The sequence below is a fragment of the Melozone crissalis genome, unplaced genomic scaffold (assembly GCF_028551555.1).
Source record: "Melozone crissalis strain CALT ecotype California unplaced genomic scaffold, PUWL_Pcris_2 ptg000027l_1, whole genome shotgun sequence".
In the NCBI taxonomy this organism is placed as follows: domain Eukaryota; kingdom Metazoa; phylum Chordata; class Aves; order Passeriformes; family Passerellidae; genus Melozone; species Melozone crissalis.
In genome coordinates, this window is record NW_026535805.1 from 36740148 (window position 1) to 36764990 (window position 24843).

The 24843-nt window shown below is 39.0% G+C and overlaps 1 protein-coding gene across 1 annotated transcript in view; it reads left to right on the forward strand.

The window, feature by feature from the left end:
• NOX3 (NADPH oxidase 3) overlaps positions 1-24001 on the forward strand; it is a 38943-nt gene extending 14942 nt beyond the window's left edge. The window contains exons 7-13 of the mRNA XM_054280188.1: positions 2696-2825; positions 5977-6069; positions 7139-7392; positions 10836-10998; positions 18052-18198; positions 21507-21631; positions 23875-24001. Coding sequence (XP_054136163.1) covers positions 2696-2825; positions 5977-6069; positions 7139-7392; positions 10836-10998; positions 18052-18198; positions 21507-21631; positions 23875-24001 — 1039 coding nt within the window. The remainder of the gene's footprint in view (positions 1-2695; positions 2826-5976; positions 6070-7138; positions 7393-10835; positions 10999-18051; positions 18199-21506; positions 21632-23874) is intronic.
• Positions 24002-24843: the final 842 nt, after the last annotated feature.

Sequence of the window (24843 nt, forward strand, 5' to 3'; positions counted from 1 at the left end):
AAATCTACAATCCCATGCTTTTCAACTAACAAACTGCTGGGATCTTTGGTGAGATTACAAAATGAAAACATTCTGAAATTAAAATATATCACTTTTCTGAGGAATTAAAGCATCCTTCAGTTTATTCAGCCACTCTTCTACCACCTTACAACCTGTACCTTATCAATGAATGAACTTTCATGCTTGGGAACTGGAGACATTAATGATCAGGAATCAAAACTTTGTGGGTTCAAATTAGTAAGGGATGGACCTTATGCTCATAGCTCTTGTAAGGCATTTTTCAAGAGACCTTGCAGAAGCTTGAGAAGCTTTCAGCATGTCATCTACCCTATGGTAGGTGTCTCATTGGCCATTCTCCTCTGCCCCCATAAATGTGAAGTGATTTTGACCTCTCTATGCAGGGACCAGAACCCCAAATTTCCTCACCATACAGACATACAGTGTAGTAGTGCGAGGTACTATACTACAAATCAGGTTGAAAGCACTACAGTAACAAAAAAAGTCAGGCTTATGACTAGCCCAGCCAGATAACTTTTATGGACAGAGATGACTGCCCAGTTGCTGTTTCTCTCCCTGCTCCTTAGCATAAAAGAAAGGTCTATCCTCTTAGTAGAGGACTATGGTTCTTACAGTGAAGGACAGCAGATGCATGGGACCTTCCCTGAGAAGCTCAGGGACTGATAAATCCTCTGTCAATGCAGAGTGAGAGCAGCAAGGTGCTTGGAGCTGAAAATACTTCCATCTTCTGTTTCCAGCTCCACTGGCATCATATTCTTCTCCCTTATGTGCTATCCTCCACTTCCTTTTCTCATTATGTGTGGTAGCCTTCATGTTAATCTACATCCACATTTTCATTCAGGGAGTGCAATTTTGAGGTAAATCTCACGCTTTTCCTCACCCCCTGGACTTGGCTTATACCAAGGTACAGTCCCTGGGCTGCACAACCAGTGTTTGGGGTGGAAATTCAGTGACAGAAACACGTTGCTGTGTTCCAGGAGCTAACAAGTGATCCATTCACAGGACCAAGCCAGACCTGGTCCTAAGCCATAGGTAGCCCTCAACAATTTCCTGTGAAGGGCCCTCAACAAAGATTGCTTTACTCCATGGATCTTTTCCTGCTGGCTAGCTTGTGTGCACATGGCCGTAAGCTGTAGTTAAGATTTTTGGATCCAAGGGCAGTCATTTGGTGTTCACAGAATCACAGAATGGCTTGTGTTGGAAAGAACATTAATGACCATGTAGTTCCAGCCCCCCTGCCATGGGAAAGGACACCTCCCACTAGACCAGGTTGCCAAAACCCCTACCAGCCTGTCCTTGTGATCATAATACACTTTTTATGTCTATTTCATAAAATATTCAGATGCTATTGCCCACCACTAAAGTATGTACAGACCAGGATTCTTTGACAGAGTGGAACTTCCTAGCCCATGGCAGCATGTGCATGTGCCTGCTCTCTGGAGATACATGGATGCCTCATCATGAGGCAGGGAACAGGCCAGTGCAATGGTTTGTGGTGTGTTACTTTCCCCACCTCTTCTCCTGTGGTATGAGAGTTGCCACATCCAGTTTGGCTGTAAGTGTTCCTGAAGTTGGCCCAATTAATTAGTCCCATTTTACAGACACAGAGCTGCAAGCATACACTATAGACTTTATCCTGGACTGATTAAAATGCCCCCCTCCCTCTCAGGCAAAACTTTTAGAATCTAACTTCAAACAACTCTAATGATCCCTCTAATGATCCCTAAACCTTCAGCTTTGTAAGCTCCGTCTAGCCAGCTGACCAGCACTGCTCAGCCAGAAATTGCCCCCGAACTGGGGCACTGGCTGAAGAGCCCTGTCAATACCATTCAGGCTGGGAGTGCACTGCAAGAGAGCTTCTTCCTGCCCCAGAACAACCCCTGCTAATGAAAAAAGAGTCAAACCCCAAGGTTTCATTCCCCTCCCACTTCTTCTTCCTTCCCAGGTGGCTGCACAAACCTCGCTCAAAACTAACTCCTTTTCTTTCTGTCTGAACAGGCATCAGAGGCAAACTAAGTGTGGAAGGGAAAATTCAGAGAAACAATATGAAACAAACAGGATTTCCCCATAAAAATCTTCCTTCTCTGCCCATAATCAACACCAGGTGAAACACATATAAACTGAACAGTCAGGATTGATATATTTTTAAAAATTCACATAATTAACATTCTCAGAATTAAGCACGAGCACGCTAGAATTTAGTATATTTAGAGATTATACATTTAATTACACTCCTCCAACTTTATTCATAGCTTTTAAAAATACATTTAGAAAGCAGTAAAGGAAAGAGAGGTCTGTCACTATTAAATTTTATCACTTTACTAAACACTCTCAGATGCTCAAATACAGAGGAGTCAAAGAGCCTACTCCAAAGACCTTGGAAATCAAATTTTGCCACATACAGTAAAATGTACATATTCTATGCAAGGACTCTCTCCATTTCAGCTGCACTGATGGACACCAATACTACAGCACACTTCTTGCCTTTGGTCAAAAATTCACTGCAAACTAAAGGAAAGATAATTTGAACATGAGAGCAGAACAGGTTTGAAATGAAATGGCCAATTCTCAAACTTTAATTTATCTCAGAACTGGCATTTGATTATGACTGCAAAACCTAGAGAAACACAGAAACCTTGGAAAGAAACACATCATTGATGAACCTTTTTGTTTTAAGTCAGCTTGTCCGAGGTCAGACACCCCAGAGTCTGCTGCTTCACAACGTCACCTACTGTAAAGATCACTACTGGGAATGGGAGAACGCCACTCAGTGCCCTTTGCCTGAGTTCTCTGGCAACAAACCTGTGGTAAGAGTGATGTTTGTCTTCTGCTTTTAACATATTGTCCCTTATTGGGAGGCCAAATGTCCTGGGGTGAGTATGCCAGTAACTGGCACTTAGTGTCGTGTTTAGAGAGTAGCTTCACATCCCTGTCCAGGATCTCTCTCTGTGCATTAAGATAGTGCTCCCAAACTCCTCTGTAATCAGTGCAGGTGAAGAGTTTTGTAAACTTGAATTTTGGTGTCATTAACAGCAATTTTTATTTCTGGAAGATCCTTTAGTTAGAAAACACTAACACTCTCTTTGAAGGGTATGAATATCAAAATTGTACTCTCTCTGAACTGTTGCATACATTTTTTTTTAATAATTCAGTATCACCAATATCACACCACCTTGATGTGCTCACTGCACAAAGAGAGCCTCCAAGTGAAAACCTTATGAAGGTAGAGATAGAGAAAATACAATAGACCTGTAAAGTTAGGGATGCAAATTAATATTATTATTTTAACTAACAGTACTTTAGTATGGGTAGTTTAAATACCAAGGGAGAATAAGGTGCTGAGAAAATCATGTCCTTGCTTTGGGGCACATGCTTCATACTGTCCAGTCTTGATGTTTTAAGTAAGGTAAAAAGGAGAGAATTTGAAATAATGAATTATGAAAGGGAAAGGCAAAAGGCAGGAAAAACGTCCCACGGAAGGGTGATTTTGCTAGAACAAGATTGCAAATCCACAGGGGGTAATTAAGTAGCAGACTTGTACAGTATGTCAGATGTCTTGCATACAAACAAAATCATTTAACATTTTCAGCTCAAGATTTAGGTTGCTCATATGCAAGTTTCTGTTGTTTCTTCCAAAAAGAAAAAAACATACCAAAGGAAATCCTAAAGGAGAAAAATTAGCATTCAGTGTCTGGTAGCTCTTTTAATGGCTGACATAGATTTTTCTTAAACTAAACTATTGTTAGCCACTATCCAACCTGCATATTAATGAGAAAATGAATGCCTCTCTAAAAATTTCAGCTACAATGTCACCATAAAAATCAATACATGGCTACACACCATGAATACAGACACAAGCTTGCTTCCAACAGCATGCCTTGATATTCATTATCATAAAACTAACTGGAAAGAACTTCCACTTCTCTGTGTTAAACCTATTTTGTCACACTTTCCTGCCTACCCAAGGCCATACTTGCAAAGTCACATTACTTTAAATGAATTGTGATAATACCATATGGCATATAGATCATCTATATGAACAGTGCCTTGCTGGATGTGTAATGTGCTATGGTGTGATACCTGCTAGACACCACTGACAAACAGCACAGATTCACTCAGAGGCTAAAAAGCCATGGAGAGGTTTGTGCAGTGCTGGCAGGGGCTGGGGCAGGTGGGACAGCCTTGCAGCAGGGAGGGGACAGCCTTGTGCACGACTGGGACACTGTGAAGTGACCAGAGGGCACAAAATGCTGGCTAGGGCTCCTGTGGAAGGCCCCCACGACAGGGCCCTCTCTCAGTCCCACCACACCTGCTCCCCTGCTCCATATTTCAGCAGGCAGGAAGTAGCCCAGTCTGGCTTCTGCTGAGGATGATGGAGCACTTCCCTTGCACCCAAGACATCCGGACTTTTGTCCTCACAGCCTCATCTGCGTCATCACAGCCCCATCTCAGTTCATTCTCATTACAGGGGGAAACACTGCCAGGGCAAGAATACTGATGCCCTGATTAGCCAGCCAGGAGCCATGTAGCTTAGGAGCCTGTGGTGGATGCCCCATTGTCCCAGCCCAGCCAAGAGACATTTTGGATTGAGTGCTCCGTTGCACTGGAGTGATGGCACATTTAAAATCCCAGCTGAGCTCTCGCCCAGGGTAGCCTGCAACCTTATCATTCCTGTCACATGCTTTTATTTACAGGTAGCACAAATGGAAGGGAGGAAAAACAGATCTCATCATTATTGTGCCTTGATATATGCAAATGTATTCAAGACATGAGATTACCCACTGCGCAGAGACACCTGTAGTATTTAGGGACAACGGATGTGTTGAGTTTCTGCTTTAGCTGAGAATCTTCTGGCTTATGCTCGTTTCTTCCCATTATTAAATCCTGTTTTCTTTTTTTTTTTTGTAATTTAATTTTCAAGAATTAACCTTGGGAAATTGCCTGTCCATCCTCTTAGCACTTTCTAAGGAAGTCACATAATTTTATGGCTTGCTTCTCATAAAAGATACTTTATAACCTGCGCTACCCAGCTTGTGGAGCAAAGTCAATGTTTCAGCAAGTAAAGTCACTCTTTGGCAATTTTAAAAGCCACATGACTGTGGAGCATCCAGTTTGCTAGAATAAGCAGTGTAATTAACGAAAGTGGAAATAAAACAGTGTCTCTTCCTGGGGAAAAAAACCACATTCTTTTTAAATCATGAAGATTCAATTATATCTAATTATCTTAGCTATCAGTGCAACTCAGTGAAATTATCAGCTCGTATAGTGGAATAGCCAAGTATCTCTGATTGTTACCGATCAGTACATAGGATTAGCAAGTACAAGCACAGCAATCATCTGCTATACTTAAAAGTATGACCAACTCAGTATCCCAGATAAAAAAAAAATCCCCATTTATTGATAAAAAGTTGACTAATGGATTAAATGGAAATGTATCCCATTTCTCTAATTGAATATTCGGGACTTAATGTTTTCTCATGCACCATCAGAAAACTCACAGCTGACAATAACAGCTACTCCTATCTGCCTGCTTTGAAATACTTTAGACTTTAGGCGAAAAAAAAAAAATAAAGGTAAGTCTATGGGTAATATTGTATAACTGTATGCATCCATACAGCTTCAGGTCCAATGACAACTATATGTAAACCACATCTAAATAGATTAATCCTTTACCTTTTAATAGAAAAACATTTTAAGGGACTCTTCTTGGCCAGAGTACTGATAGATATTAGCACTGCTTTTGGACTGTGTTTATGAGGGAGTCCCACATGTCTCTTCCACAAGAAAGACAGAACAGCTACAGCAGCAACAAAAATACTCTCTTGAGAAAGTTAAACCAAAAATCACAGAAAATCAAGTAATTTAATTTTAGGCTACCTGCTGATTTAAACCAGAAAAGCAAAGTATTTTTGTAGACATTCAAATAAACATTGCTTTTTAATATGGAATTTTCTACAGGCTTGGAAGTGGGTTTTAAGTCCTATGGTGTTGTACATCTGTGAAAGAATTGTTAGGTTTTGGAGATTTCGACAGGAAGTCATAATTACTAAGGTATGTAACATAGCTCACATATCTGCAAAAAAACCCCATTATGTCAATTGTTTTTTATTGTTTTTAGTTAACCTCTCTATATTAGGGATCTCATTTTTCACTCCTAGCTTCAGCAACTTTTCAATCATTACCATGTTTTCAGCCAAGTATTGATTTTACATTTTGCATTTATTCCAATAGCAAATCCATAAGAATATTCCATATGGGACCAAACTTGATTAATGAAGTACCGGACTTCACACCACCACAACACAAATATCTGTTTCTGGTCTCCCTTTTTAATGAACTAAAACCACGTTCCACTGCAGTTAATGCCAGAGACTACTTTGACTTCAGTAGCAGCACACAGTTTTTACTTTAAAATCTGGAGTCTTCCAAGGAGATGAAGGGTTACACGATCAGTTAGCATATATAGTCAAAGCTCCACTAATACCACTGTAGCAATTTCCCCCATCTGTGTGCCAAGGGACTATTTAAATCACACCAGAATAGACTGAGGATGTTGCTACTGAAGCAAATGAGTCCATGTGTGTCATGCCAGGGATCAGGAACAGGTGTACCTTGTGTGAGGGGAACAGGATGTTGGATAAGTCCTGCTGCTGATTTCACACCGTGGCTGTGATCTGAGAATCTCAGTATATTATGGGCGACGTACAAAACTGTTGCTTAACTGAGATTACCTCTTTATAAAAGTGTATTAGAATTGAGCTCACTGTGCTTTTTATTTGTAATCCCACAGAGTTATCAGTGTTACATGAGAGCAAAACTAGGAATTAAGGAATTATTCTAATTATATTAGAATTATATTATGCACAGGTTATATCAAGAAAATTGACAAATTGTTGAATGGTTACAGCCTTTCCTCTGCATCTTGCACTCAGAAGTCAAACTGTACCACAATACATACTTTACAAGCTCTGTACATGAACAATATATACAACACTGTACATGCTCTCAAGCCATTGGGCAATAACACTGAAACATGCAGGTTAGGATATCTGTGACCTAATGAAAACAAACATTTACCCTTCTGAATGAGAATAATATTTGTCCCTTTATCATTCTTTAGGTGGTGACACATTCCTCTGGAGTTCTTGAGATCCACATGAAGAAACATGGCTTTAAAATGGGAGCTGGCCAATATATATTCCTACAGTGCCCATCGGTCTCACAGCTGGAGTGGCACCCTTTCACCCTCACATCAGCTCCCGAGGAGGATTACTTCAGCGTCCACATACGGCTCGCTGGGGATTGGACTGCAGCCCTCTTCAAGGCCTTTGGAGCAGAGGAAAAAGCTCTGAAGGAATTGCGGATGTTACCAAGGTTTGAATAAGAGACAATATATTTTAAAATGTTATTTCTACATTTAAAAATAAATGCTAATATTTTACCTTTCATTAACTTTGCATGTGTTTCTATGATACATTATTAGATTGTAGTTCTGGATTCATGAATAGAACGTTATGCTAAAAAACACCACAAACTACTAGGCATGAACTAGAGTCAGAAGTTACCAAGAGGAGATGATGACTAATCCAATACTTAAAGTCCATATCAATATCCTTATCTCTGTTGCTTCCATCTGGATCTCTAACACCTATATCTATACCTAAAGGTATCTATTTTGGAAGACTGTTGTTTAATAAATGACATTGGAAGGAATCTGCTAGATTTGTGCCTCTATGCTTATTGTACCCATCACTTAATATCCAAAATTCTAGTTTTTCCCTTTCAGTTACTTAGATATTTTGTGGTCCCTGAAACATCTGCCTAAACCTTACTTCTTTCTGACTGTCTCCTTTGACCTTGTCCCTATTTTCCAAACCACGCTAAACTTTATAAAGGTTATTTGTGTTCAAATTATGTATTTTTGGCATCTTTATACAAGCAAAAAGTTGGTTTTCTGTTGTTCCACGTCAGGCAGGGATCCTCTGAAGTCAAAGGAGCCATTCTGAATTACTCCAGCCAAGGATCTGGCTCTGTACTGAATGGATTCAAACCACGTAGCTCTGCTTCTGCACTGCTTGCAGGAATAGGAGAGATTTTCAGCAAAGAAGAGCCCAGAACAGGATCATTTAAATTCTAGTGGAGTGTGTAGGGCCTGGGACTGCAGGGACTGATTTCCCCCTGGAAAGCTCATAGACACCACTGAGCTGCAGAGTTTTATTAGAGGTTGGGTGCAGACAGGAAAATCTGGTCCAGTCCTTGTATTGTATCAGTTAATAAGAATTATAAATGAAATCAGTGCCTTTGTTAAAGTCAAATGGAATGAGAAGTATGCCATTTCAGCAGAAATGGAGCAAAAATTGTTCAAAGTGATTGACAGCAAGTGTAAAAAATGAAGAAGAGAAAAAAAGTTATCAAATGTTGCTTGCCACAATGCAGGGTTGAAATTAACAGTACTGTCATATATAAACACTCCTCTTTTTAATCTCATTAGGGTGCCTAATGGCATCCTTCAGTTTCTTTCTTGCAATGTACTAAAAAGAATATTTCAATAGTTAAACTAGCAATAAAACAAAAAACAGGTCTTTTTCAGAGTTTCAATATCTAAAATGAGACACCAAATTGGTGACAATATTAAAAAATAACATTCTGTGCAGAAGACAGAAGACAGAGCAACTGAATAATAAGGTAGGGTTAAGAATAAAATGTGTGGTTTTGAATTAGTTAAAGAGAATTAAAGTAAATGTTCATACATATATATAGGTAGCAAAGACAGTTGTGATTTCTGACAAATTTGGGAGCTGAAATCATAGAATAGTCTATTAGCGTGAAAATAATTAAGTTCCATGTTATGTCTCTTCAGGATTTTGGCTGACTTAATTGCTGGTTTAATACACTGCCCCAAAATCTAACTGCTCTCACAGTCAGGAGTACTAGACAATCATCATGCTGATCAGCAAATGCTTAAATTCTAAAAATAATCACAGAATCTGTTAATAATACTTTTTCAAAACTAAACATTTCTCCTGCCTTCCCTATGAATCTAATTTCTTTTCTAATGAAATGGATAGGAAGAATATGGACGATCCAAACCACAGTAAGAAAGTCCATAGCCCTGTTTTCTGCATCTCTTTGGCAAACACATTGTAATACTTTTTGGCCCTTTGTTTACTATCTTCCTACCTTTGTCCACTCTGTCTAGATCAAATGAATGAGCTGCATAGCTCATTTTTCCTTCTCCTCTTTCTCCTCCCTGCTTCTCTGAGGCTTTGTGTTTGGCTCAGCTGTAAAGCAGTGGCTGAGTAAAGCATTCAAAGCAATGATGGGATCTCTGTCACCTGAGGATTTAGGAGCAGACTGACAAGACAAATCTCTTCAAGGGATGATTCAGAAATAATTGAACCTGTCTTATAGCACAGCAACAGACTAGAGAATCCTTGAAATTTTTTCCAGATCAATTTTTCCCCAATCTGCTGACAACAATGAGAATTGCTTCCAGCCTCACATTGAACTACAGAGAAGGCTTATCTGAAAGCTGTTCTTAGGCACTATAGTTATATACCATAAATTAACCATATTTTGCAGGAATTTTTGAGTGCTCAAAAAATACTGGGCTGGGCAATAATCTAAATAATTGTACACATTTAAAAAAAAAACCAATTCTTTATGTCTAGGGTCAGATTTCTAGCAATTATGCCAGAGAAGCTGTTTTGTTTGCTACTGCACTTGCATTTTGAATATTGAAATAAAATGGTGAATGTTTGTTAGGACTTTTAAAAAAGTAACAACAAGGTTTGAGATACATTGTGCCCCTACATTTGTGCTTAGCATTGCTTGGGGATCCCCCTTTCTCTTCCTGTTAAAACACTTAATTTTAATTATGCGTGCCTATTTGTTTGTACTATTTAAGGATATATTTTAAGGATGATTCATGCAGTAAAGAGCACAAAACAACAGAAGATCTAAAAGGAAGAAAAAACCATTTTTTTTCCTAAGGACTGGGTGTTGGTGAAACCATCTTCCAAGCATGTATGTTGTGTGAAGACAGTGCTGGAAAGAACAATCCAAAGTACTGTGTGTATTTACATTTCATGTAGCTAAAGGAATGAATCTGATTATTCAACAATCTTTCTCATCTCTAATTTTGACCAAAATTAATTTCTTGGCATCAGCAACATTGATTACAGGAGGCAGTAATATCAACAAGCATGTCTCCTTACACATTTTTGCCTTTACATCAGATACTAAGTACAGTATTATGCCAAAAATGTATTCCTGAAATACTGCTTTTTCAGAAAGAGCTGAGAAAATAGTAGTTCCCTTGCATATGACGACCTTTTTCTTGCCTTCTCCTTTATTACTTCAACTCAAATACAGAACTTCTAAAAATGATTAATATAATCTGTTCCTCTACTTTGATATGTACAATATAACAAATAAAGCTCTAAAACAGGATGCTTTTCAGTAATTCATAATTAAATATGCAAATTCCACAGCTAAATTTGGACATGCAATTATATGACTAATCACATTTCAGAAAGCCAGAAAATTGCAATTGCATGCTTAAATAGATGGCCAGGCCCCAAATCCACATGGGTGCTCTTGTTCTCTCATTTCAGAGAAGACAGTTGCTTTGCGATTAAATGGCACTCACTGAAAATTAAAAGTCTTTGTATGGGCAATTTATGTGCTGCCTTAGACATGTATTTTCTCTTTTATTTTAACAGAAATTCAGTTTTGACAATGTGTAGCCCAACAAATGTTAACCTTTCTGTCACTTTATGTGTTGTTGACTCCTGACTGAATGTTTTTTGCTGTAGACTGGCTGTGGATGGACCATATGGATCTGCAACCACAGACATCTTCCACTACCGAGTCTGTGTGTGCATTGCAGCAGGAATTGGAGTCACACCATTTGCCTCTATTTTAAAATCCATTTGGTACAAATGCTGCAACCTTAACACAGTACTGGCACTGCAGAAGGTAGGTGGAAAAGTTTATTGCTTCATTAAAAAGTTCCACAAGTGAGCCTACTTAGCCAGGGGAGAGAGGCAATTCAAAGCTAGAGTCTCACTTGAGTGCTTTGACTTGCTCTGAGAAGCAGGCACTCCCTTTCCAGCGGCCTTAGGAACTGCTGGGGGTGAAGTCCCCAGAACTCAGTGTCATTCTCCAAGAAAGAAGGTAGCCCAAGCTGCAATGTTTTTAGTAAAATTTGAAGGATCAGATTTTCAATAGCAACTGGAGATAACTGCGGAATGTTTTTCGCAGCTAGACAGACAATTAGGGAGCTACAAGAGAAACTTAGCCTCTTTCTTATGAAAAATAAATCCTGCAATGTCATCTCAATCAGAAGGGAAGGGCAGCACTTGCTCTTTGCCCAGGTGCAAGTTTCACAAGGGTCCTTCAGCAGCATGTCCTGGTCCAGAAGGCTGCATTCAGCAGCCATTTGCTGCTTTTCTCACATTGCAAAGTCGGGATATTAACCAGCACAGAAGGAATATAAAAGGCATTTAAGCTCTGGATGAGATGCGTATATCAAGATGCATATTACTCCCTCGCACAACTTTAATTATTTTGTTGAAAAAATATGTTAAGATCCATAAGGTAAAGATGGCACCAAATTAATTAACATACTCTTAATTTTCTAACCTGTTACATACCTTCTGCTAATGGCATGTGAGGCAGTACTGGGGACTACAGGTGAAGAAGAGATAAAAGGTGAAGTGGGGTGAGGGCAAGAATGTAGCATAGAAAAAAATCAGCATTAGACATTCTCTTCCATATCCATCATGGCAAGTGGTAGCTTGTGGACCTTACAGCTTTTAGGCCATTTTCCAGTTTAAAAGCTGAATCAGGAACTTTCAACATTTCACATTTAAGGACAAACATTGAAACTGCATTGGAAGGGACAGATCTCTGAAAGGGTCAATACATATGGAGCTGATTGCAGGACCAAGGGGCTGATCTTTTTAAATGAAAGAGTGTTAAAACTGGCATTTTAATGATGAGCTGCCACTGAAAAAGCATCTGGGATTTTAGTAACTGAGGAGTTGAGGACAGGTTCAAATTGCCAGGGGGGATCTTTGAGGCAGAAAAAGCACTGAGAAGGGAGGGAAATAAAAATGGAAATACATGCTATTTGAGAAAAGAAGTGTATTTGCAAACACTATGATTGTACCAGGATGATCTTTTTCACTGGAAGAAGAGCTACACATATGCATAAAAACTTTATATATGTAGATTATGTATATTCTACCTGTATACAAGTAAAAGTGTTGTTGTTATTATTGTCATTGCTGTTATCTTAAGAGGAAAAGAACAGAATTTAACAATGCATCAATAGAATACTTAAATGTGATCATTCATAGGGAGAATTAGGGAGAATTTTGGCTAAATGTGCCTGCAAAAATAAATGCATCATGCATTCTGCCATGGTTTTCTACTATAGAGTTTGGCTTTTCTGAATTCCTGTGAAATACAAAATTATCAGGATTTCTACTTGTCTTTTCTTTATATCTTGGCTTCCTTACTGGTGCAGTGGGAATAGCAATGTTTATTTTTCACAGGTGTTATGAGGCTAAATTTCATCAGTGCTTGTAAAATATTTTGAAAGTGTGGATGAAAGGTCATGGGGAAGTTCACAGCATTACTTAAAAAAATTTAGCAGTGAGAGCGATTAATCTCAGGGTAGCTCCACTTTTTTTTTTTTCCATTGGTTAAAAGCTTCCACTTGTAGTATAATTACAAATAATTTAATCTTCCTCAAAGTATTCAGCACTCTCTTTTTGCCATGATGAGTGCCATAGAAATGTCTATTAAGGAAATAAATAAGAGGTTTTTCTTTTTTTTAACAACTTCGTTTTGATTTGAGTACAGCTATCATTACAGTTATTGAACTAATATTTCTTAGTGTTGCCCACATATGGTTGAGATATAAATACTCATAGTTTCCATAATGTCTGCAGCTGTATAATTTAAAAAACCAACAAATCAAAAGGCGTATACATTTATCTAATTGATTCTTCACAATTAAATAGCCTTAGAGCCCTCATTTCCCCATAATTTTTTGTATGTACTACCAGGCATGGCTGGAAAGTTTCTACTGGCTCTAGATATGCATAATACAATTTATTTTTTTCACACTAGTGGTCTCATTTTTCAGATCAATTGCTACTGAAATTGTACTGATCCATCAGATTCTAGTGTTACCAAACATCCACTTTCTCTTCCCTACAAAAAGACATAAGAAAGGTCCTACTTAGTAACACCAAATATCCATCTAGCCCCATGTCCTGTCTCCAATGGTGGCTCTTCATGAACACCTAGAGAAAAGTACACAGACCAGAAAAATCAGATGGTGATTGGTTTACTGGACACTTCCTCACCATTGAGTGACTTGTAGCTCAGTAACTCCTTGATACAAGAGCTGTGCTTCTGTCTTTAATATCCCTTTGTGGCTTTTTCTTCCATGAAGTAGTCTAATTGTTTTTTGAATCCATGTATACCTTAAACAACCATAGCATGTTATGGCAGTTCAGCTACCTACTGAGAGGAAAACAATCAGCCTCTTCCATTTGCTTTGGGACCGACTTCCACACCTGAGGTAAATATCTGCCCCAGTCTCCAGTCCTGCACAAAAATCTTGTCTCTAAGACCTAAAAACCTAGGCTCTTTCTTCTGTCAAATGTAACCACCTTTCTGATCTTTCTTGATAACAGTTTAAGCTTTTTGCCTCAAATTTAGGAGTATGATGTTGAACCTCGTTATGCATTTATGGGAAAGGCCGTTTGCTGACACCCTAAGTCAGTGCCTCCTGTAGGCTGCCAAACCCCCCTCCTGCATGACCTCTGAGATTTCTTTTGTTGTTGTTTGGTTTGTTTGTTTGTTTTTGTATGCTGCAGCCCACAGGTAATGCAGTATACCCAAGAGCATGAAGGACTGGAGTCTTGCAGGGAGGTGCCGACCTGCAGGTGTAGGAGGTTTTTGCAGGGGTATTCATGCCTAGGAGAGAGCAGCAAGACTCAGGGAAGAGGGATGTCCTTCTCTGACACCCCTTAAGTGAAAAGCTGGCTTTGCCCAGAGCTTCAGCTCCAACTCTGCCTTCAGGGAGCAGGGAGAAACAGATGAATGCTCACCAACAGATAATTACTAATGACTATCCTCATGATGGAAGCTGATTTACAAAGAATGTTCTTTCACCTTACAGAAAAGAGGTAACACAGCTCTTGCTCTTGTCCATTGTACAAAATACAGGATGTGGAAAACTGAAGGATAAATATCCATGAATTGCAAGAGCATTGCAGAAATAAGCAACTATTCAAACCCCTGCTTTGATCTGATTAATAGCAATACTGCATCTAACTCAATTTGCAAAAAGAGCACTTGGAAAATTTAAGACAGTTTACTTGGGCAAGCCATCAAGCAGATAAATGCAATGGATGGCAGTAGGGTGGGTGGAGACTAATGAAACATAAATCTAAACCAGATTTTTACGGGTCCTAAATTGGAGTCAGTTAATAGCATGAGGCTTACAAGAAAAAAACAGGATTCAGAATAATCTTTAATTATATAAATGCACTGGAACTACTTTATTTTACTGTTTTAATAAGGATTAATTTTTTGGTGCATTTATTGTATTTTAATTATATACGTAATATGTTGTGCTATGCTATGGGCAGCCAGTGTAAAGAAAGGAAGACTTCTTTGTAAACACCATTTATTTTAGCATATAAGACTAGAAGTCCTCTTTGATCTAAGGGAAACTAATTCCTTTTACCCATAGGCCATACTTCTTCACTATCTCTTTTCTTTCTAAGATTATAATCACAGCCAAAAATACTTCTTCTAACAATGACAGTCTTTCTTCATCACCAAATGCCTGCCACCTCTTAACGTGAAAATCAGACACAACGCAATGGGTGCCGCGGGATGAGCTTAAGGAAATTTTGCAGCTTCAGAAAGTTGCATCCTCTCCTCAGAGGAGTGTGCCAGAGGTGGCTTGTTCCAACCAGTGGGGCTGGCTGTTCCTGTGACAGCCAGGCCTGCGAACAGATAAAAGCATTCCTTTAAGAGGCATAGTCTGATGTTCTGGAAACCAGCTCCCCACTTTGAAGACTGTATTGTCTCAACTCATTGGCTAGCTTGCCTTCCTCCTTCCCTGAATGCGCTTATGTCCCAGTCCTGCCCACATGCTCCCAGTTGCTACCCCATGAACATTTCTTTTCTCATTTAGAAACACATACCTCCTCTCCACACACGTGTACTAAATATACATTTCCATCAAATGCACTGCTGAAAAAACTTGAGAAATAAGATGATCAAGTAGAGTCTGGGGGAAGAAATTTCTCACTAGAAATCAACAGCTATGGTGTGATACAGACTGACAGCACTCAGTGGGCTGATTTTCGAGGTGCTGAGTATATAGAACAACTTTAGGACTCAGACACAAAAAAGCTACATACAGGTTAAGGCTATAAATCTTACCTAGTTTTGGTAATTTAAAATAATGCTGTTGTTGGCCACAAATTTGAAATTCTAGAACATCAGTGGGCTTGCTTTTTCCTCATAACCTATGCCAGGGTAAATCAGCAGCAAGCCCCCCTCCATAAAGCAATGAGGTCATATTTAAGGCAAAATATTGAAACAGAAGGGGAAAAAGCAAACAGCCAAGATGGTTAGTACTAAAGTTCCACAGACAGTCTTATTTCTGGGCTGTAAAAATACCCTACTTAACCCTGAATGCCTTATCTCTGTTTCTGGGATCATACATCATTTCTATTTCTTACATAAACCACAGATGGTCTCTTACAGTACACTCAGATCTAGGAAACATCTCAAATTACTGTTAGTGTCTTTCACCAAATCTCCACTGAAGCATGGTATTACCACATTTTTCTCCCACCACCTTACCAGAAGTCTGACAACCTAATATATTAAATCTTTGGGAAATCTCTTTATAGCTTTCTGGTTTCTTTCTCTGGTTTTTCATTTCAGAAGTGTCCAACACGCATTTTTACCCCATTGATTCTGTGGAAAAGAGTTAATGATTGCCTTGGGAACATACCTTCCAGATCACCTTTGATATTGCAGTACAATAAAAGACAGAGGGGCTGGTGAGCAGAGAAGGAGATGAGTTGGAGAAAGCTAAAGGATTTTTCAACAAAATAAAAATCACAGTCATAATAAAATAAGTTCCAATCATTCAGGTTTTATAAATTTATACATTGTCCTTCCTGCTGTTCCTTCCACATCTGAAACGGTGTAGTTTTAGACTTCCTCCATGTTTGTGAATTTCTTCTTTGGATAAATTTTGAAAATACCCAGCCTGCAGAGGCCCATTTGAGGTTTGGCACCCTCTGGTCAAAATAATAGTAGAGTGTGCTGCAAGACCTGCAGAATCTGAGTAATAAGAATTGCAATCACACTTATCTTGTAACTGTGCTTCAGACTGCCATCAGGGTAGTGCCTGGACAGACAGCCTGGGAGTTTCAGGCATTCCTCCTCTGGGTAGGACAGGAAGTCACAGCTGAGTTGTCTCCATATCTGTAATGGCTTCATACAGGGCACTGAGCTGAAACCAGGGGATGGACTGGTCCCAGCCCTTTACATACCACACACTGTGAGAGGAGATTTCCAACTGGGAAATCATGACGGTGCTGAAGACTCCCTAAGGTCATTCCTGATGGGCCTAAGAGTGACTAAGTTTCAGTGCACTGATAAGATCCTGGCAAGGGAATTTCATCAGTGCTGAGACAGTTCCTACTGCAAATTTTATTAACTTGTACACAGACAAGACATTTGCACATGGTCATCAGAAACCATTCCTGCAGAAGTGGTCATATAGGACAGCCTTCTAGAAATAGATAATTAGTTAGAAGGTGCTTTATACGCAGTTAAGACAACTGATCACAATAGATCATGCACTTGCAGGAGTGGTCACAATGACCCCTGGACCAGCTGGCCCAAAAACTGGGCAGAAAAAGGTTCTTGTGGATTCCTACTGTTCCAGCTTAAGACGCCAGAGGAAGGACTCTTGAAATAGAAACTCATCATCATATGGACAATGACTAACAGTCTTATTTGAAAGGTTTTTTTTTCCTATGCAAGCATTACCTTATGCCAAGATATTAATAAATTAGCTTCTTTCTTTAAAAAAAATCAAAAACCAGCAAACTCTGCTATGTTTTTGATTTACTGCAATAGAGTAGGAAAAATAAGTCATAGCAATGATTAAAGGATGCCTCTCAGCGGCAGAAACATTTGGTTTGCTATAGACACAATTATAGGAGGACTTGATCTCTAATTTCTGCTTGTAGAACAAAACTTTGATAACAGGGTCTCCAACCCAACAGATAATAAACAAAAAAGATGAAAAGTGAAACTAGTAAAATCTAGATGAGATAAATTGTGTCAGTTTTTGATAGAGAGGAGGGTTTCAAACAATAAAAAACAAATTATGGAATAGTAGTTCATTTTACCCCTTTGGCAACTATAAATTCAGTTTCAGGTTTTCCTAGGAACTAGATGCTCCAAATTAAACATGAAATACATTTCTAAAAAAGCAATAGGGACTATTTCTCACCTGTGTTATACAGGGCATATGACTTGAAGAACTTAAATACCTTTTGGCAACATCAAGAGTTAGCCTATGGCATAAGGTCTTGAGAAACAAGGAATTCCTTGCTTAAATGCTGAATAAAACTAAAACTAAATAAATCCAAAATTTCAAATAATGATCAAATTATTTGCAAGACATGAAGGGCTAGGTATTACAAGTCAAAGCAGAGATGCACTGGCAGGGCTTCACGAGAAGCTTGCCCATTGCCTATTTTTACTAGCACATTAATATTCATTAATTCACTCATTGTTTAAGATGACAATCAAAATTTTAATATGTCAAAATGATGTTCAATTATGTTTACTATAAATTGACTGTGGAGAAGAACCACACACTATATGGTTAATGAGTTGAGCAAGTAATTAGGAAGTTTTGTTGAAAGTTTGCTTCTTGTTAAATCTCTTTACTTTATTTGACAGGTTTATTTTTACTGGATTTGTCGAGACCCATCAGCATTTGAGTGGTTTGCTGATCTTCTCTTCCATTTGGAAACAAAAATGGCTGAAAAATGGAAAAATGATTTTCTAAGCTATCACATATTTCTTACTGGCTGGGATGAAAGTCAGGTAATAATGAAACTGTTACAAGTCAGAGTTAATGTACCTTGTTTTTCCAGTATGGTAACATATGGAACAGGAACAGCTGAATAAATGATGGATGAAGCAGAGAGAAAAATAACTGTAAATATGAAGATCCTAAGACATCTGTTTACATCTCACATTTCGGAAAACAGGAATGGAGAAATCAAGCCAGGGATTCCTCCAATCCTGCATCTTGTCTTGGGTAAAGATGGTTACCAAGTGTCTCACAGAAAAGCGCATAGAGCTTTCAGGAGCTCATCAAGGGATATTTTGTCTATGTCTTAGCAACAGTCTTTCATTAGATTCTGTCATTTTTGTGCTGAAATGTTGAGAACTGTCTAAAAAGTGTAGGTTTCATTTACTCTTATTATTTAATACAACTTCTGTTGTAGTAATTCCTATATATATACATGCATTAATACATATACATATACATATACATATACATATACATATACATATACATATACCTATATATGTATCCAGTGCATTTTTGTAAAGTACTGCACTTTGAAAATTTTGGCAACCAACTCCATGGTCTAATTCATGTTGTTTGAAAAGACATTTTCTCTGATTGACTTTAAATTTGCCATCTCATAATTTCATTCGATCATACCACCTCAGGCACTTAATTCTTAGACTGGGTCAATATTATTCAACCTCTTTAGTCTTTAGCTAAACACAAGTGTTGATTTTCTTTCTCTCTCTCTCTCTCTCTCTTCCCTTTTTAATGGATCACTCAGATCATGCAGTGATAAGTCAGGCACCTGCCAGAAAAACTCTAACAGGGAAGTCTTTGCTCTACTGTTTTATTTCCTGCTGTCTCTGTTGAATGAAGGACTGCCTAGTAGAGATGAAAAAAATACAGATTTCATAGAGCTTTTCCTTTTCTGCCTCTGCTGATACAAAACCCCCATTGTTTCTTTTTGCTTTCCTTAGAGTTTCTGTCAAGTAATGAGGTATGTGCATAAAGCTGTATTCAGAAAAATCCACTCCCATTGTGAAGTATATGGCAGTTGTAGAAACTACTGCTCTGCATTAGCAATATCATAGGGTATTACCTAAAACCTGCTCTTATTGGGGAACCCAAAAACCACAAAGCTGCCCTCGTCTTTCAACTCTCACCTCACTTCCCTCTTGGGCAAATATCAGGCCAGAAGTCAGGCAGAGTGACAATGGTTCTTGACAATGGTGGGTGTCCGTCTCTCTTCACTCGTGTGCCCTGAACTTTTCTGAAGGAACTTTTTCCTCTCTTCAACCCCATGATCTCTCTCAATTCCTGTCAGAGGAAGGTTCTTCAGTGGCTATTTCTCCCACTCTGACCTGGGCACTGTGCTTGCTCAGTAACATCATCTTCTTCAGATACACACAAAGCTCCCTAATCTTATAGGACTTTATTTTTAGTAAATTCCTGTTCATCACTCCTCAAAATTTGAGCTTCTGCACCAGTAATATTTGAATGATATGTTACTTCTCCCCTGGCAAAAACCAAAACAACGATCTCAGGGTTCTCTCCCTGTCTCACCATATAGATGACCAGTGGTCAAGTGAAGTTGAACTCAAGGAGGAAGAAGGGCATTTTAAACCTTCTAGTACCCCCTCCTTTTCTGACATGTGTCTACTCCTCAGACATGTTTGTTCAATGCTTTGAGCTCTTTGCAGATTCCATGTTGGCAACAGATGGTCAAGCAGATAAGGCTTGACAAGGTCTGCCTCTGCTCGGACAAGTCCCTGCAATACCCCTGGGACTCCCAGGCAACCTTAGCACTCTGAGCTATTGCAAAGGCTAATATCAAAAATCCTGGGAAACTTCCACTTAATGAGAACACCCCATCTTATCAATGGGACAATTTTGCTGCAAACAATTAAAAAATTCTGCAGTTTTCTACCTCCCCCTCTTACCAAACACTTTAAGGTCTTTCTTAGACTATTCCAAATCCTTCATGACAGTGGCTCAAACTAACAAGAAGAAGCTTTTAGAAACACAATCTCTTGTGACAACTTTGCTTGACAAGAATAATTGTGTTGGTAAGGAACATGGAAGATCATGAGAAGAAGAAATATATAGTATTCCTACAAAATGGATCTAAATTTCAGCAACCACTTCTGCAAAAAATGATTATGATACTTAGTCCATGCTAGGGCCTGGGCTAAATGCAAAGTCCATTATTAACTTACTTTCCTCTGTTAATTTCTTGATAGTGGCAGCAATGATGATAGTCTGTAGTGGAAACAAGCCTATTACTCCTACACAAGAGCAGTACAGTTAGGAGTGACAGTGGGTTTTGGTTTTTAAATGCACCTGGGAAGCACCCAGACAAGCACAGTAATGGGTGCAGTATAGAAGGTGAAGGACAGTAAATGCCCATGAAAATAAGGATTTTCTTCTGGCACTTGGGAGCTGAGAAACTTGGTTCAGTGCTTCACCTGAGGTGATCCGCTTTCTGTACCTACCTCTACCTGAGGAGAAAATTCAAAACATTGAGGGTTTTACACAGAGCCACAGAATTGTAAGGGATGGAAGAGACCTCTGGAGATCCTCCAGTCCAACCTCCCCTGCCAAGGCAGGGTCACCTAGAGCAGGTTACACAGGGACTTGCCCAGATGGGCTTTGAATGTCTCCAGAAAGAGACTCCACAACCTCCCTGGGCAGCCTTTTACAGTGCTCTGCAGCCCTCAGGATAAAGAAGTTCTTCCTCATGTTGAGATGAAACTTCTTGTGTTTGAGTTTATGGCCATTGCGCCTCATCCTGCCACTGGACACCACTGAAGATAGTCTGGCACCATCCTCCTGACAGCTGCCTTTGAAAGATTTACATGAATTAATGAGATCCCCTCTCAATCTTCTTCTGACTGTTAAACAGGCCAAGCTCCCACAGTCTCTTCTCATAAGAGAGGTGCTCCAGACCCCTCATCATCTTTGTGCCCCTCCACTGGACCCCTGTTTTTACCCCTGCTGAGCTGGTATATCCACTGGGTTTTCCATCAGCACCAGAATGCTCTGGACTTGGCTCTTAGGTACTTTTGGAAAGGCTTTTCACAATTCTAGTAATATTGTGAACTTTCAAATACCCCTTTCCCTCTCCCTCTCCCTCTCCCTCTCCCTCTCCCTCTCCCTCTCCCTCTCCCTCTCCTCTCCTCTCCTCTCCTCTCCTCTCCTCTCCTCTCCTCATTTGATAATTGCAGAGTGCCCTTTCCATCACTCCATCTTTCTCAGCATTATTGCTTTTGCCTCTCACTTGGAATACAGGTTTTTTTGCTCTAAAATTATTATCTTGTAAATTTGCCTTTAGGCTACTCACATAGCCCTCCACTGTGATGACAAGATGGATGTAATTACTGGTTTGAGACAGAAAACCTGGTATGGAAGGCCAAACTGGGACAATGAGTTCAAGAAACTAGCTGAAAACCATCCTAGGTAAGGCAGGCTGGTTTCTAACCTTGTTAGGTAACTCTTCTCTCAGCATAAACAGTGGGAGGAGGGGAGAGCAAACCTTTCTGAATGACCCTTTTAAAACAATTTCTTCTTTTTTGCTGTGTGGAAAGAAGATTTATACTTAATGAAGATTTTAATGAAGAAATCTCGGAAAGAGAATGCCAATAAAATCTAATTTTTGGACAAGAAAATCTAATATTTAGAAGTATTTCAATATCCTGGCCTTTGTCCAGATATAATTGAAACACACAATCCAATTACTGTTCTGCACAAAGGACAAAGTAGCATTAATTTCCCTTGAAGATGGTTATTAAAGAGATAAACTGTGATTTTTTTTCTTATGATGTCAAGGATATGTTTGTTCCCCTAACATATTTGGCCGCTCTTGCAAGACTATGCTGTTCTGTTATTAGTTCATCTCTGCTGGCAAAGACAGTTCATTTGAACTTGGTGGATTTGCTAGTGGTCTGAGAAAAGCTTCTTTGTTCCTGAAAGCCTTTGAAGCAAGAATTTGAAATATTTTGTGTTCAGCAGTAGAAAATTGCAGAATCTTTGTGACTTTGTGATTTCCAAACATTTACCTGCTAATGCAAAATAAAGGCTTGCACTTGGAAGACAGAGATACAAAAAGAAAAAGGAGAAAACTTCTTTTAAAAGATGAAAAAGACGCAAGAAAAAGCTGAAAGGGAGGAGATCAAAGAGAATACAGTAAGCTACAAAAATACCATAAAATTGCAAAAATAACAGTAATAGAGAATTCACTTGATGGAGGTCAAAATAAATACAATCAGGAAATATGAAAGATTAAAAGCATAAAAAGGCCAAGAATAGAAAATATGACTTTTGAAAGACCTTTCATAGGGATTCTACTATATAAACAGAGCTTTTAAAGTTATCGTTGAAACATTACTTTTAAACATTAGTTACTTCTGCAGCTGTAAGTACAGATGAGATAAAAATGTTTTTCTGCTGCTCAGGGGGATGTGGGCATTAGCTTTCCCTACTGGATCTTGAGGTAGTTCCATAGAAAGCCAGTCCTAAACTGACAGGAAAATCTCAATTTTTTTTTTTTTTGTGAACCTATATGTCCATGTTTATGGTCAATGCTGAACCTTTTAAAGATAACCTTGCATGAAATAAGGATTCCTTATGAGAAAAGAATCCCTGTGTTTTCTTGCTCTGAGTTACAGGAGATTCAAGAGTCAAACAGAGTTTCTACTGTGTGATGAAACAATCAGCTTTTAGGATCTGAATAAATTTTGAGTCCCTGTGCCTAGGTTGACAGAGTTCCCCCTGGCTGCAACAGTGTCTTTTAGCTGATTAGCAGGAATACACCACTTCAGGTTAAACCTGGTGCAAATGAGCACCAGAACAATTTGGGCATGACTTCTGGGGGCTACAGCTTGGGCACCAAATCATATCCACAGCCCCTCCTTTACAGGAACAAACCTTTTAAAACTCATTCTTTCACTTGTCACTTTCTCTGCATTTCTGGAGATTGATCTTTCCCCAGCAGCACAGCACATGTGTCAATCTGTGTCTGCATACATGTTTTAAAGCAATATGTGTAGTGTACTTGGAGGCAAACCATTTGGGCAGTTTCTAGCAGGCTTCCAGGTTACCAGCTCCCTATGTGCTCGTGCACGTATGAATGCAATTGTTTGTTACATTTGTCATGTTCTTATTTTATAAGAAGTACCTCTTCACAAATGTTGTAATTAAGTCAGCCATTTTAAAACTGTCTGTGGGCAGAAAAGTATTAGACTAGGTGGCATGGGGGCTGGGGTGGGGGGACAGACAGGAGAAGAAAACTCAGAAACTCACTAACTGAGCATTTTGTATAATTTTTTAGGAAAAAATTAACTCAGCTGGAGAAAAAGCACTTAAAATTTTCAGTGCAAGCAGTATGTTTGCCTCTCTGAAAAAGCTATGAAGATCAAAACCAAACAGTCACCATTTAAAACATTTTGTGACCTCTAATATAGCAATCTAATAAATAACGTAATGAGACATAATAAACATGAAAGTAATAAAATTATTATACTCTAACATAGCAACACTAATTATACAGTACATAACACAAAGTATACAGTAACGCAAGATTTTTCAAATGTATTTCTCAAAAAAGCCATTTGAAAAGATGCAAAGCTGAAGGCAGCCAAAAAGCACAGTTGTATCCATTTCCCCTGCTACTCTCACGTTTGTTGTTGTCATTGTGATTCCAGCAACAGTATTGGTGTGTTCTTCTGTGGACCCAAGGCTCTCTCTAAGATCCTGCAGAAGACATGCAACTCATATTCGTCAGTTGATCCAAGAGGAGTTCAGTTTCACTATAACAAAGAGAGTTTCTAGGCTGTACTTCTTAGCTGTATAATACATATTACCAGACTGTGTATTTTTTCCCCATCTTCTCCCATCCTCTACTCATTCTGCAGCATTCAGGCCGGATATTAAGAGTTGCAAATTGAAATAGGTGTATTGACTTCAGTAGAAAAATGACATCTATGGCAGCTAAAGATTTGGACCCCTTCCTTAGCCTTTTCATTGCTTACTTAATGATCCTGTGAATCCCTCTACACCTGCGTGAAAACACACACAAACCGTAACCTTTGAAGAAAAAGGCATGAGTAAAATGGGTACTCAGAGCTGTACTTGCTGTTGTGTAGATTGCAGGCAATACATCCCTGCTGTTTAAATCATGCCCATTGAAAGCATTTCCTTCCTGGTTTTCTGATTTTACACTCCCACTGCACACACATCCATATCCATATTACATATTGTACCACAGCAACAGTATTTCTATACACCCTGTCAAATTACAAAGGAGCAGATTTGTATTGCCCTACCAAGCTATGCACCATTTAAACCTGACATTTCCATGGGAATGGTGTCTGTGTATCCCGTGGACTAATATGTACTTAGGTCTAATAGGCTAAGGGAACTACAGAAATATTTTCCACTCAGCAAATGGATCTCATAAGACATGCAACTGAATCTGCAGAAAGAAGTTTCATGACAGAATGACTGAGGTGGGAAGGCACTCCTGGCTTCTACTCCAAACCTCTTGCTCAGAGCTGATTCTGTGAAGAGAAGAGCGACATCAGCATTCTTCCATTCCTCAGGAACCTTCTCCCATCACCATGACTATTCAAAAATAAAGAATGGCAAGTTCCCTCAGCACTTGTGGATGCATC